At 56.3% G+C, this 12,039-nt stretch overlaps 1 protein-coding gene across 2 annotated transcripts; it reads left to right on the forward strand.

Annotated features, from left to right (window-relative positions):
* Positions 1–3,185: 3,185 nt before the first annotated feature.
* On the forward strand, positions 3,186–10,840 carry LOC125623151 (2'-5'-oligoadenylate synthase 1). 2 transcript variants are annotated; one of them, XM_048822026.2, is made up of 7 exons: positions 3,186–3,286; positions 4,485–4,778; positions 6,422–6,710; positions 8,181–8,356; positions 8,625–8,875; positions 9,512–9,659; positions 10,433–10,840. In XM_048822026.2, exons 2-7 carry the CDS (start codon positions 4,584–4,586, stop codon positions 10,577–10,579), a joined length of 1,206 nt encoding a protein of 401 aa, XP_048677983.2. In that variant the 5' UTR covers positions 3,186–3,286; positions 4,485–4,583; the 3' UTR covers positions 10,580–10,840. The 2 variants fall into 2 exon arrangements, with proteins under 2 accessions (XP_048677983.2, XP_048677982.2); XM_048822025.2 differs by having other exon boundaries at positions 3,198–3,286; positions 4,010–4,778.
* The last annotated feature ends 1,199 nt before the right edge of the window (positions 10,841–12,039 follow it).

A 12,039-nucleotide genomic window follows, 5' to 3' on the forward strand; every position in this document is an offset into this window, starting at 1 on the left:
TGGAGCTGGGAGGGCACTGACAGGAGGGTCGGGGGCAGGGAGGGGGTGGTGCAGGGGTGGGGATGCAGGGTGGGAATTGAGTACCAGTGCAGCACCGCTGCAAGGCAGGGCTCAGCGCTGCCCTAAGCTACTGGGGCTCAGTGGGTCACGAAGGGAGGCAGCACCTCCCCACAAGGCTCCCGTAGCACTGGGCTTGATCCCACCCTGGGGCCCTGTCTGCGAGAGGCCCCTGGAGAGCAGCGAGAGCCACATATGCACTTGGCCGCTGGGATGAGAGGGAGGCCTGGCTGGTGCAGTCAGTGTGAGACAGGAGCTAAGCGGTACAGAGCCTGTGGGCGCGGGGGCAGCGTGGTGTCTGGCCAGGCTGCAGGGTCCCTGCCTCTGCCCGGTAGCGGCTGCACCGGGACTCGGTGTCTCTCTCAATTTCAAGCCCCTCATCCTGGACCTGGCGGATCTGATGGGGATTGTGGAGGAGGGGAGCAGCTGGGACCTAGTTGCATGGGCGTGCTGCTGTGGCCAGCGATGCTGCCGGAAGCCCGCTGGATCTGCACTCCAGCCCTGGCCTGCACTGGTGAGAGCGGGACTCCCTGTCCATGTGGGAGGGGCTCCGGCAGAACCGGGACCAGCCCCCAGCTCCATGCACAAGGGCACCAAGATGGGCCAGGCCTCGGAGAGCCCCCTCCCCTCACAGCAAGTCTTCTCTCTCTCACCCCCAGACGCAAATTGCAGTCGGTGCAGGCAGGGTAACCTCAGGGGAGTCATCCCTGCAACCCCTGTGCAGTCCCCGCCTGTCCTCTGGGCAGGGCTTGGCCCTTCGCTCTCCCTGTGCTATCCTGGCATGGGGGAGTCCCTGCTCCACCTTCTCCCAGCACAGTTTCCCGAGCCCTCTGCCCTGCATGTCCTGTATCCCCCCACCCCCGAGCTGGGCTCCCTGGAGTGACCCATCCTGGCAGGGTGGGATTGAGGGCTGGCCCCAGCGCCCTTGCAGTGCCATCAGGACACTGCAGATACCTCCCAAGGTTAAGGGTGCTTCTCTTTACAGACAGTCCCACTTGTCGGGTGAAACAAACACAGTGCCTGTGACACAGGCCCATGCTTGTGGTGGCCCGAGGGCCTGGCTGATCCTAGAGCCCCGGGGCTAAGATGGAACAATTGCCTCCACTGGGTAGGCGCGATCCCCAACTGCTGTGTTTCCCTTTTTCAGCCACAGTAGACAGTAGATTGCGGGGTTCAAGGACACCCAGCAGCCTGGGGAGATCGACCAAGAATACCCCATTAATGTGAAGCAGATGATCATAAGATCATAAGAGCGGCCAGACTGGGTCAGATCAAAGGTCCATCCAGCCCAGTATCCTGTCTTCTGACAGTGGCCAGTGCCAGGTGCCCAGAACAGGGAATCATCAAGTGATCTGTCACCCATTCCCAGCTTCTGGCAAACAGTGGCTAGGAACACCATCCCTGCCCATCCTGGCTAAAGCCATGGATGGACCTATCCTCCATGAATTTATCTAGTTCTTTTTAAAACCCTTTTGTAGTCTTGGCCTTCACAACATCCTCTGGCAAGGAGTTCCACAGGTTGTCTGTGCACTGTGTGAAAAAATACTTTCTTTTGTTTGGTTTCAGAGTAACAGCCGTGTTAGTCTGTATTCGCAAAAAGAAAAGGAGTACTTGTGGCACCTTAGAGACTAACCAATTTATTTGAGCATGAGCTTTCGTGAGCTACAGCTCACGAAAGCTCATGCTCAAATAAATTGGTTAGTCTCTAAGGTGCCACAAGTACTCCTTTTCTTTCTTTTGTTTGTTTTAAACCTGCTGTCTATTAGTTTCATTCAGTGACCCCTAGTTCTTATGTTATGAGAAGGAGTAAATAACACTTCCTTATTTACTTTCTCCACACCAGTCATGATTTTATAGACCTATAGCATATCCCCCCTTAGTCGTCTCTTTTCCAAGCTGAAAAGTTCCAGTCTTATTAATCTCTCCTCATAAAGCAGCCATTCCATACCCCTAATGATTTTTGTTGCCCTTTTCTGAACCTTTTCCAATTCCAGTATATTGTGTTTGAGATGGGGCAACCAGATCTGCGCGCAGTATTCAAGATGTGGGCGTACCATGGATTTATATAGAGGCAATATGATATTTTCTGTCTTATTATCTATCCCTTTCTTAATGATTCCCAACATTCTGTTCCCTTTTTAGACTGCCGCTGCACAGGATGTGGGCGAGCAGCGATGCACATACTTGATAGGGTGACCATATTTCCCAAAGGCTGGGGCTGGCGTTGCTGCTTGCCCGAGCCTTGCCTGCCCCCCCTGCGTGCGGCTGGCATTGCTGCTTGCCCCCCTCCCTGCACGTTTTCCCGTGTGACAAAGTGGGACTGTTCTTAATGTTTTCTCTGAATATTGTGGGGGTGCCTCAGTTTCCCCTATGCAGTTCTTAAGTATCTAGGTGGTGAGATAAGGGTGTATGATCATTGCAGAGCCCTAGAGGGCAGGTGTGTGCAGGGGTCTGGACACTGTTTCCTGGCAACTGATGGCCTGGGCCCTTCCCCCTGCAAGGTGAAAGCTAAAGGCAGAGGTGAAAGTAAGCCCGTACCGGTAAGAGCCAGTGCGGCATTACCGGGACTGGCTTTCCCAGAGGGCAATTTAAAGCCCTGGGGTAGGGGTGGTGGGGCTGCGGCGGGGATTTAAAGAGCCCCAGAGCTCCAGCCGCTGCTACCCCCCCCCCCCCGGGTCCTTTAAATCCCCACCTGAGCCCTGCTGCTGAAGCCCTGGGGTAGCGGCGGCAGGTCTCCGGAGTGGATTTAAAGGGCCGGGGCGGTAGCGGGGGCTGGAGCCCCGGAGCCCTTTAAATCCCCGATGGAGCCCGGCCGCCGCTACCCCAGGGCTCAGGCAGCAGGGCCCAGGTGGGGATTTAAAGGGCTCGGGATTCCAGCAGCCGCTACCACAGCGGAGCCCCAGGCCCTTTAAAGCTCTGCCAGAGCCCAGAGCCCCAGGGTAGCGGTGGCAGCTGGGAGCCCCCAGGGCTCCTCAGTGATTTAAAGGGTCCAGGGCTCCGCTGCGGCAGCTGGAGCCCTGGGCCCTTTAAATTGCCCCCGAGCCCCAGGGCTCCCAGCCACCTCTGCAGCTGGCAGCTCGGGGGTGATTTAAAGGGCCCCAGGCTCCCAGCTGCCACTACTGCAGCTGGAGCCCTGGCCCTTTAAATCAAGATTTAAAGGGCCTGGGGATTTAAGGCCACGCCTCTTCCGGTTACAGCCACATCCTCTGCTCAGGACTCCAGGGTAGTGGTAAGTCCTCTAACTTACTTTCACCCCTGGCTAAAGGGTTGGAGAACAAAGGAATCAGGTGCCCTCCTGTCCCGGGAAAGGGACAAAGCCCAGAGGAGGTGGGGCTGGAGGGTCAGTCAGTTTGGGGGCTGGCTGGGAATGTGGAGTGAAGTACAGATGGGGTTGTCTGGCTCACTGCCCCCCAAAATGGACCCGGCTGAGGGGTCCTGTTCTCTGTACCTAAAAGCTCTGGTTTAGACCATGTTCCTGTTGTCTAATAAACCCCCTGTTTTACTGGCTGGCTAAGAGTCATGTCTGACTGCGAAGTTGGGGGGCAGGACCCTCTGGCTTCCCCAGGACCCTGCCTGGGCGGACTTGCTGTGGGAAGCGCACAGAGGGGCAGAGGATGCTGAATGCTCTGGGGTCAGACCCAGGAAGGTGGAAGCTGTGTGTCATGCAGACAGTCTGCTCGCAGAAAGGAGACTTCCCCAGAGTCCTGCCTGGCTTTGTAGGGAGCAGTTCCAGAGCATCGCCTGGGGACTCTGTGACACTCTGTACCCCACTTTTTGACAAAGGTGGGCATTTTTGTCCCATTTGCTCTTGTCGACTGATCAAGTCGGCCAAAAAAGTCAGGAGGGCCAGGACAGGGCTTAAAAAAGGGACTGTCCTGGCCAAAACGGGACCTATGATCACTCTCCTCCTTATGCACCAGCAACAGGCTGATTTGCTAAATTCCGGTTCCAGGGCCAGTCAGTGACTCCCGCGCAAGCCCTGGGAGGGGAATGCAGGAGGAGGAGAGGACAGAGTTTGGCCTGCGGACGCTGGATTACTGGTGATGATGCAGGAGGTGGAAAAACAGGGAAGGACTGTCAGAATCCAGCTGGCTTGGAACCATCTGCAACTTGCGAAGTGAAAACATGTGATCTGAAATCACTGAGACACCATAACAGTGGATCTGCACATTTACCCTGCCAGGGCTATGCATGCCGAGCAGCAGACAGGACAGCTGAGCCCAGCACAAGAGCAGTTCTGGGAAGGCAGCCAGAGATTCCAGTTTACAGCTAGGAAGCGGGGCATAGGGCAGTGGGCTCCAAAGCATTCCTGGGCATGCAGCAGCCTGGGAGAAAAGAAACTGATCAGAGAGCTGAGGAAGTGAAAGGAGGCGTGGCCTCTATGCAGCAACCAACCCTCTGCACCTGCTGTTCCCCTCCCTGCCCAGGGCCTGTTGCAGTCCAGAAGGAGCAAGAGACGGTCCCTCTCTGCCAGGGGCACACACAGGCTAGTCCCGTCCTCGGTAGCCCCTGTTGTTCGCCTCCTCATGGGGCTCAACCAGAGCATGGGGCTCTACCAGATGCCAGCTGAGGAACTCGATATATTCATCACCAACAACCTGCAGCCCAACCAAGTTTTCAAGATGCAGATCAGCACAGCCATTAACACAATCTTCCTATTTCTGACCCAAAACTGCTTCAGAAACTCTGGCTCTGCCATGCGGGTGCTGAAGGTGGTTAAGGTGAGTGATGGAGATGGGGTGCACAGACCCTGCCTCTCCAGGTATTGGGGGGACTGGGAAGGGGAGGGGGAACAGTCCAGGAGGTGAATGTTCTCAATGGTGATCAGCATACAGCTAGGGTGATGCTGGTGTAAATCAGGGCGCAGGGTCGGGGACCCCTCTGCCTGTGTCTGAGGAAGGGGTGAGCGAGCAGGGAGGTAGGGCTAGTTCCCAGGTGCAGGACCCCAGTGTGGGGAAATGGGGGACAGACAGTCACTGTCAGTATTTGTGCAGGGCTGTGTCTGGGGAGAGCCAGAGGGCAGGCAAAATATCTGCCGAATGGCCCTTCCCTTAGCGAGAACCCCCAACCGATGGCCCCCTGGGACATGGGGCTCGGGGTCTGGCATTTGGGGCTGCAGTGCATCGGGCAGGGGATGATGCCAGAGTCAAGGGTGGAGAATGACCCTGGCGAAAACTGGAAAACCCGAATTTGCACTAAAATCACTGTTTGGTCACTCTGGCTATGGGGTAAGGCAGTGGCCTCCCAGCCTGGGGGAGGGGAGCAGAGTCACTTTTAGGGTGATTGTTAGTCTCACCTGGGCTCTTGCCCCCACTCCAGCCCCTCCCCCCCAGCTGTTTCTTTTGATCCCACATACCCCAGCTGGGCCCCTTGCCATCAGTCTGGCCAGCCCCCAACCAGGGTGGGAGGCCCCAGGGCCCAGCAATACATCACATCCAGAGAATCTCTCTGTCAAATTCTTTTTGAAAACTTGCAGAGCTGCGTGCACTGAAGAAGTTGGAAACACGCAGCTCAGGCCACGTGAGCAATGCAGCATGCGACCCGCTAGTGTAAGGGCAGTTAACAACACTAGTGACCCATTATAAAGCTGGGGGCAGGGTGGGTGTGTTTAGATCACCCCTGAGCCCCCTCCCAGCTGGGCACACTGCTGCGCCTGCCACCCCTCTGCGGTGCTTGCACATGGTCTCCTCCATGCTTTTAACAAGTGAGGTCGGATTAACCTTCGGCCGAACCCCAGTGAGGGTTGGCCCCTTCCAGAGACATATAGGGGTCCAAACAAAAATAACTCATTTTTGCCAGCCCTCTTCCAGGCTAAAATGGTTCTTCCCCCACTGGGGACCCCTCCCCGGAAGCCCTGGCCTGGGCCCTTAAATAACGACTGGTACCAACACTGGGCCTCCAGCCCCACCAATGCTAGATCACCCAGGCCTCGTCCTTTACCAGATTTTCCCTCCCAGACCACTTTACCTCCCATTGGGGAGCAGTTACTCATGTGAGTCGCCGTCTGAAGTCAAATGAAGAATTGACTAAGGGCCTGAATCTATGGGAGGAACGTGGCTGAGGTCCATGGTGTAAAACCCCTGTGACTGAGACCAGAATCAGCCCTAACTCTTGAGGAAGCCCCTTTTCCCTGCTCCGCCAATGCTCAGTCCCAAGGCTAGGACTCAGTTTGCCATAGCCACCGGCCAAAACCACATCAGCTAGGCCCTGATCCCATTCATGAGTGAGCGGTGGGATGTCCCACAGGGGGTGTCTCCAGGGTGGCCCTGGGAGCAGCTCCTTCAGGTGGGTGGGCCACAGCTGAGCTCTCTGTGGAAGGACTCAGTGGGACCTCTCTCTCTCTGTCTCTTGCTTTCTCCTCCAGGCCGGCTCGTCAGGGAAGGGCACAGCCCTGAAAGACGTCTCCGATGTGGACCTCGTTGTGTTTGTCAGCAAGATTACAGATTTCTGGGCCCTGAAAGCAGAACGGAAAAAAATCATTGCTGAAATCCAGACAAGGCTGGAGGAATGCAGAGGGTCCCTGGGAAAAGACCTAGTGCTGAGCATTAAGAAAACAAAGTGGGAGAACCCCCGTGTGCTCACTTTTACCCTAACATCTAATACCATGGGGGAGCATATTGATTTTGATGTGCTGCCAGCTTTCGACGCCCTAGGTAAGATGCACTGTTTTGGACTCCCAGGGCAGGGGCCGTGTTTCTCAATGACTGTCTAGTCTCTCTCGATTCCCACAGCACATTGCCAGAGCTCTTGCTACTTTCGAGATAGCGATGGCTCCATGTTCTCTGGGGTGTGCTGGGTTGTAAGCACGTGATACCAGGAGATTTTAAGGGGAATCTCATGGCCAAACTTCCCCACTATGATTTGCAAACGTATCTCACGTGTCTAGCTTTGCAGGTGTAAATTCACATGGATGTTTAAGTGCATGGATATGCCTCACCCACTGGTCAGTGTGGTTACGGCTTCCCCTCTGTATCCACTCCACAGAGCAGAGGAGTCTCTTGCTGTACGTTTTAGCTTTAGCTCACACTGTACCGTGCTTGTAGGTCTGCAGGACCCCAGTTCAATCCCAGGTCAAGAAGGCGGCCATCACACATGCATACCCTATGCACACCTGATCTCCTCCTTGTGCACTAGCCCTCATCAAAAGAAAGCACCATCCAGGGAGTGTGTTTCCTGTACCTCCCCTAAACTGCTTCTCTTCCTCTCGCTTGTCCTGCCCACCTGTGATTCAGAATAGAGGCACCAGCTAATAGCAAGGGGGGGGGGGGGATTTTTAGTCACTGTTTAAATTTAACCATTCAGGAGCAAGCAAGCAGCATTTGGCCTTAGGGAAGAGCCTTATCTGAATGACTCCCAGGACTTTCAGAGAGAGTGGAGCCACATGCAGCAGGCTACTCAAAGCTTCAAGCACTCGCTCAGCTCAGTGGGAACTAGGGGCCAAGTGTGAGGGGCAATGCATGGCCGGGGAGGACCAGGATTACAATCTAGACCCAGCTAATGGCTAGCACTCCCAGCCCAACTCTCCTCGGTCCCGCTGCCACATCCGGCTGCTTTCTGGTGACAGTGCCCTCCAGTCCACCTGCCCATCTCGCCCCCCACCCCACGAGAGCCGCTCATCACCTCAGAACTACTCTGATCTGCCAACAGGCCTGAGGGGCCTCCAGAAACAATCATCACAAGCTGCATGAATTCTCTGGGCCCGCCGCAGCGGTGCCAGCCAAGGGTGACATGCTGGGCCATGCCCCAGCCAGGCTGAGCAGGCAGGCCAAGGACGCACCTGGCAGGGGCCCGCAGTGAGGATCTGCCTCTGCCAGGATGGAGTCTGGCCCCTTCACTTTCCCTTTCCTTTCAAAAATCTTGAAAAAAACAATCTGAGGTGGGAGTGAGCAGAATGAAGTGTATCCTTCTGCGACGCAAAGTAGTTCCTATGGGAAGGGGAAAAGAAACTCGCAGGGAAAGGTCAGGAGCCAATGAGCACTGGGTCTGTGATTGCAACGCCAGGCCCCACTCGGAGTAGTGGGCACAGGGAGCGGGGTGGGGAGTGGCCATGCCACCCACAGCACTTGGGTACACACAGTGTTTAGCTACCCATGGCCTACACGCCTGTGTTCGTTCTCTGCTAGGCCAGCTGTACAGAGGCTATAAACCCGACCCCGAGGTGTACATCAGGCTGACAGAGAGCGATCCCAAAGGGAGCGAGTTCTCCCCCTGCTTCACCGAGCTGCAGAGGAATTTCGTCATGGCTCTCCCCACCAAACTGAAGAGTCTGATCCGCCTGGTGAAACACTGGTACAAACAGGTACAGCAGCCGCACTGGCTCCCCACAGCCCCCCTGCAGCTCTTGGGGGACAGAGTTATGCTGGGAATATGCAGCTGGAGGCCCGGCAGACACCAAGGTACCCCAGAGAGGGCCCTGTTGTCGGGAGCTCCCCTGCTCCAGCTCTGTCTCCTCCCCCCTGTCTCCCAGACCTTCCCACCTTTTCTGAGTGGATTTCGGGGTATGAATTAGGCGTGAATGAGGGTTTGTTGCCTGTCGGTCTAACCTCTGTTCCTTTTGTCCACCCCAGTATGTCCTTCCCCACAAAAAGAAGCTGGGGTGGGAAGAGTCCCTGCCCCCCCAGTACGCGCTGGAGCTCCTGTCTGTCTATGCCTGGGAAAGAGGGGGCAGGGGTCCAGCCTTCAACATGGCCGAGGGCTTCCGGACGGTGCTGGAGCTGATCCGGCAGCATGCCCAACTCTGTGTCTATTGGACCATCAACTACGGCTTTGAGAATGAAACCCTGGGATGGTATCTGAAGTATCAGCTCTATAAATCCAGGTGCCTGCAAACACCACCGCACCCTTGTGTGTGCATCCCGGCTCCCTGTCCCCGTGGCAATGGGGACCTGCCTGTGATCCCCCCCCAAGCACAGCTGGGGGCAGGGAGTTACCTTTGTGTGTGAAACTCACCGCTGATGACCCAGACACAGCACCCTGGGGGCAAGAAGAAGGCGAGAAGCCCCAGCATGAAGTGGGGCAGGGCTTTAATGCTCTGAATGGCCAAGATACCCTAGGCAGTGGCAATAATTATTAACACACAATGTGTGGGAGACGCTGGGGAAGTGGAACTGGTGAAGGAGGGAATTGGACGGACTCAGTCTTCATTCTGCCAAGGTGGGTGGGGTCCGAGAGACACTCGGGGTCTGAGAGAACGGAGAGAGCCAGGCCTTAGAGCTCAGGGCTAGACAAGGGCTGGCAGAGAGCAGCTAAAGCAAATGAAGAAGGTCTGTGACATCTGGCCAGGTGGCAGCAGCCATTAACTAGCCGCACCATGTCCTAGGAAGACCAGACGGGAGCTTAGCAGGTCAGAGCCGGAGGGGTCAGGCAGCAGGGTTATGCCCAGCTGGACTGCAGCACCCCGTCTCTGCCCGGCTGGAGTCTGCACCGTGACTCTTTGTGTCTCCCTGAATTTCAGGCCCATCATCCTGGACCCGGCAGATCCAACGGGGATCGTGGGGCACGGGAGCCGCTGGGACCTGGTTGCACAGGAGGCTGAGCGCTGCTGTGCCCAGCAATGCTGCTGGAAGCGCAATGGATCCCCGGTTCAGCCCTGGAATGTGCCGGTGAGGGCAGGATTTCCTGCAGTGGCTCATATTGTGTCTAACGGTAAAACAGCCCAGCCCATTGGGCATCCCCTCCCGTGCACTGGAGGGGGTAGGGTAGCCCAGCGCCCTGCTCCATCTCCCTACCGCAGCACGGCTGGCCCCGGCCAGGAGGAATGCCCCCTCCCTTCAAGAGAGAGACAGCAATTGCATTTGATGCCTCTGTGGCCCCCAATGGTCTCTCCTCACTGCGCCAGCAGTCGCTGACCTGCCCGTCTGTCCGACTCTGGGGCTGTCGGTGTCATGGGGACTTCGCTCTGCCCTACTGAGTCACACAAAGCAGTGTGCATAGAAACTGCACTGGGCTCCTTCCCTTGACTCCTCCCAGACAAGCCCCGTTGGCTGGGGGAGGCCAGGGGCCCCTCACTTCAGACTCTCCTGGGTCTTCCCAGCAATTCAGCTGCACCATGCACTATGGTTGCCGGGGTTCCCTTGTGCCCCCATCTCCCTCCTTTCCCAGCTCACACAGTAGTGAGTGCTTGATATGACCTAGACTGGTAGGGCTGGGGGCTCGGGCTTGGGTGGAGCAGCCTTGTGGTGTGGTCAGGAGGGGACACCTGAAATGTCAAGATTAATTATTCCTTGACAAAACAATCGTGCAAATCCTTAATTGTGCCCGTATTACAAGGGTCCATGGTGGCAGCCACAGGGACCTGGCTGCTCCCGGAGCCCCCACCTAAGGGCAATTTGTCTGGAAAGCAGTAACCCGCCAACTCTGTGTTTCCATATTTCAGTTGCAGCAGACATGGAGAGCAGCTGAAGGAGATGATTTTGATCTGCAGTCTCGGACTAGGGACAAAGAATACCCCATCACTGAGAACCAGATGTTTGCAAATGGTAGCCATGCTGCAGAGGAGGAATCCTACTGCACGCTCCTCTGACAGCTGCCTCTCAGCCCCCGACCCTGTCAGGAGCCCTCCCTGGGGCAGGGCGGGCATTACTGGAGAGGTCTCTCCCTGCTCTGCAACTTCCTCCTTTCAGAAAATGGCCCCCAGGGGCCAGTTGAGGACTAGCCCTGACGGGACGTGACCAATCGGCTCGTGCTCTGTGCTCCCCCAGCTCCCTTCCCCCTCCCTGCTTTCTCTCCTTTCTTGTATTTTTATTGTTCTCTTAATCAGAAATAAAGGTCACTTGATGGGAAAGCAGGGACGTGCTCTTTTTATGTGGAAAAGCCGGGTGGTGATGGTGTATGATCTGGCAAGAGCTCAGCTTGTCTTCCTGATGCCAGGCACCTCTGGGAACGAAGCTGAGCATCTTTTTACCTGTAATTCAGCACATTTACCTGGAACCCCCAAGAGTATTGAACATGGGAAGCCACAATGCCCTTCTTACTGGTCATTTGCCCAGTGCTTAATTTGTGGCGGGGCTTGTCAGGGCTGACCCCCAGCACCTCTGGGCTGAGCAGTTCAGGCAGTTCAGAGCCTTGGGCCCCGCTGGGCCTGGCCATTCAGGGTCCCGGCCCCTCTGGACTTGCCACATCAGTTATGGAAGTAAAATAATTGCTTGATCCCCAACACCTCTTTCCTTACAAATGAAGCCCTGCACTAGCCAGAGCAGACCTGCCCCTCAAGGTCTGGGATTTCCTAGCTGTCTGTCTAAGGGTGCAGTGAACATTTCTTGTCCCTGCAATTTTGACTGCATAATCCCACGTGATACTGTCCTTTCCGTTGATGTGATTAATTCCTCTGTGACAATCAAACATACTTTAACTCTGTGTCCAGTTAACCTGTCTATGGGCCACCTAGGCTGTGATGGGGCTGTCCACCACTGAGGGCAGTAGTGCCTAGTGGTCAGCCCATCCACCACCTGGCATGGCTCTTTAAGGGTTCGGAAGGGTCCAGTAGAGATACATATTGAGCCGTAAGGGTCCTGGGAATGAATAGTGCTTGAGGAAGGAACCTGGCAGAGAAGCTAGGGCAAGGCTCCCCTCTCACCCAGCCAAGCGGGAAGACGTTGGGAGCTGGGGAGCAGCATGAAGGCTGCCTCGTCCCACCCTCATGGCAGGCAGGCGCTGGCAGGAGAAGGCTGCTCTGCAGAGCCCTAGAAAGGGGAAGGCTACTTGGCAAGGGCGTTCAGCTGGAGGGAGCTGGCAAAAGCCTTGCAGCCAACCTAAGTCATAATGGGAGCCACCAGGGAAAAGGCCAGGGAGGGACCCGCTGCTTTAAGGCTGTCACGGAGTCCCTGGGCGATGCTCTGGAACTGCTCCCCATGAAGCCAGTCAGGACTCTGGGGCAGTCGCCTTTCTGTGAGCAGCCTGTCTTCAGGACACGCAGCTCACACAGCTTCCACCTTCCTGGGTCTGACCTCGGAGCATTCAGCCTCCTCTGCCCCTCCGTGCGCT

The sequence above is a fragment of the Caretta caretta genome, chromosome 15, assembly GCF_965140235.1.
Source record: "Caretta caretta isolate rCarCar2 chromosome 15, rCarCar1.hap1, whole genome shotgun sequence".
Lineage (NCBI taxonomy): Eukaryota > Metazoa > Chordata > Testudines > Cheloniidae > Caretta > Caretta caretta.

Excerpts from the sequence above, each read along its gene's own strand:
- LOC125623151 (XM_048822026.2), top strand. The coding sequence starts at position 4,584 with ATGGGGCTCAACCAGAGCATGGGGCTCTACCAGATGCCAGCTGAGGAA. Across the intron at positions 4,779-6,421 it reads GGGTGCTGAAGGTGGTTAAG|GCCGGCTCGTCAGGGAAGGG; the intron begins GTGAGTGATGGA and ends TTTCTCCTCCAG. Across the intron at positions 6,711-8,180 it reads GCCAGCTTTCGACGCCCTAG|GCCAGCTGTACAGAGGCTAT; the intron begins GTAAGATGCACT and ends GTTCTCTGCTAG.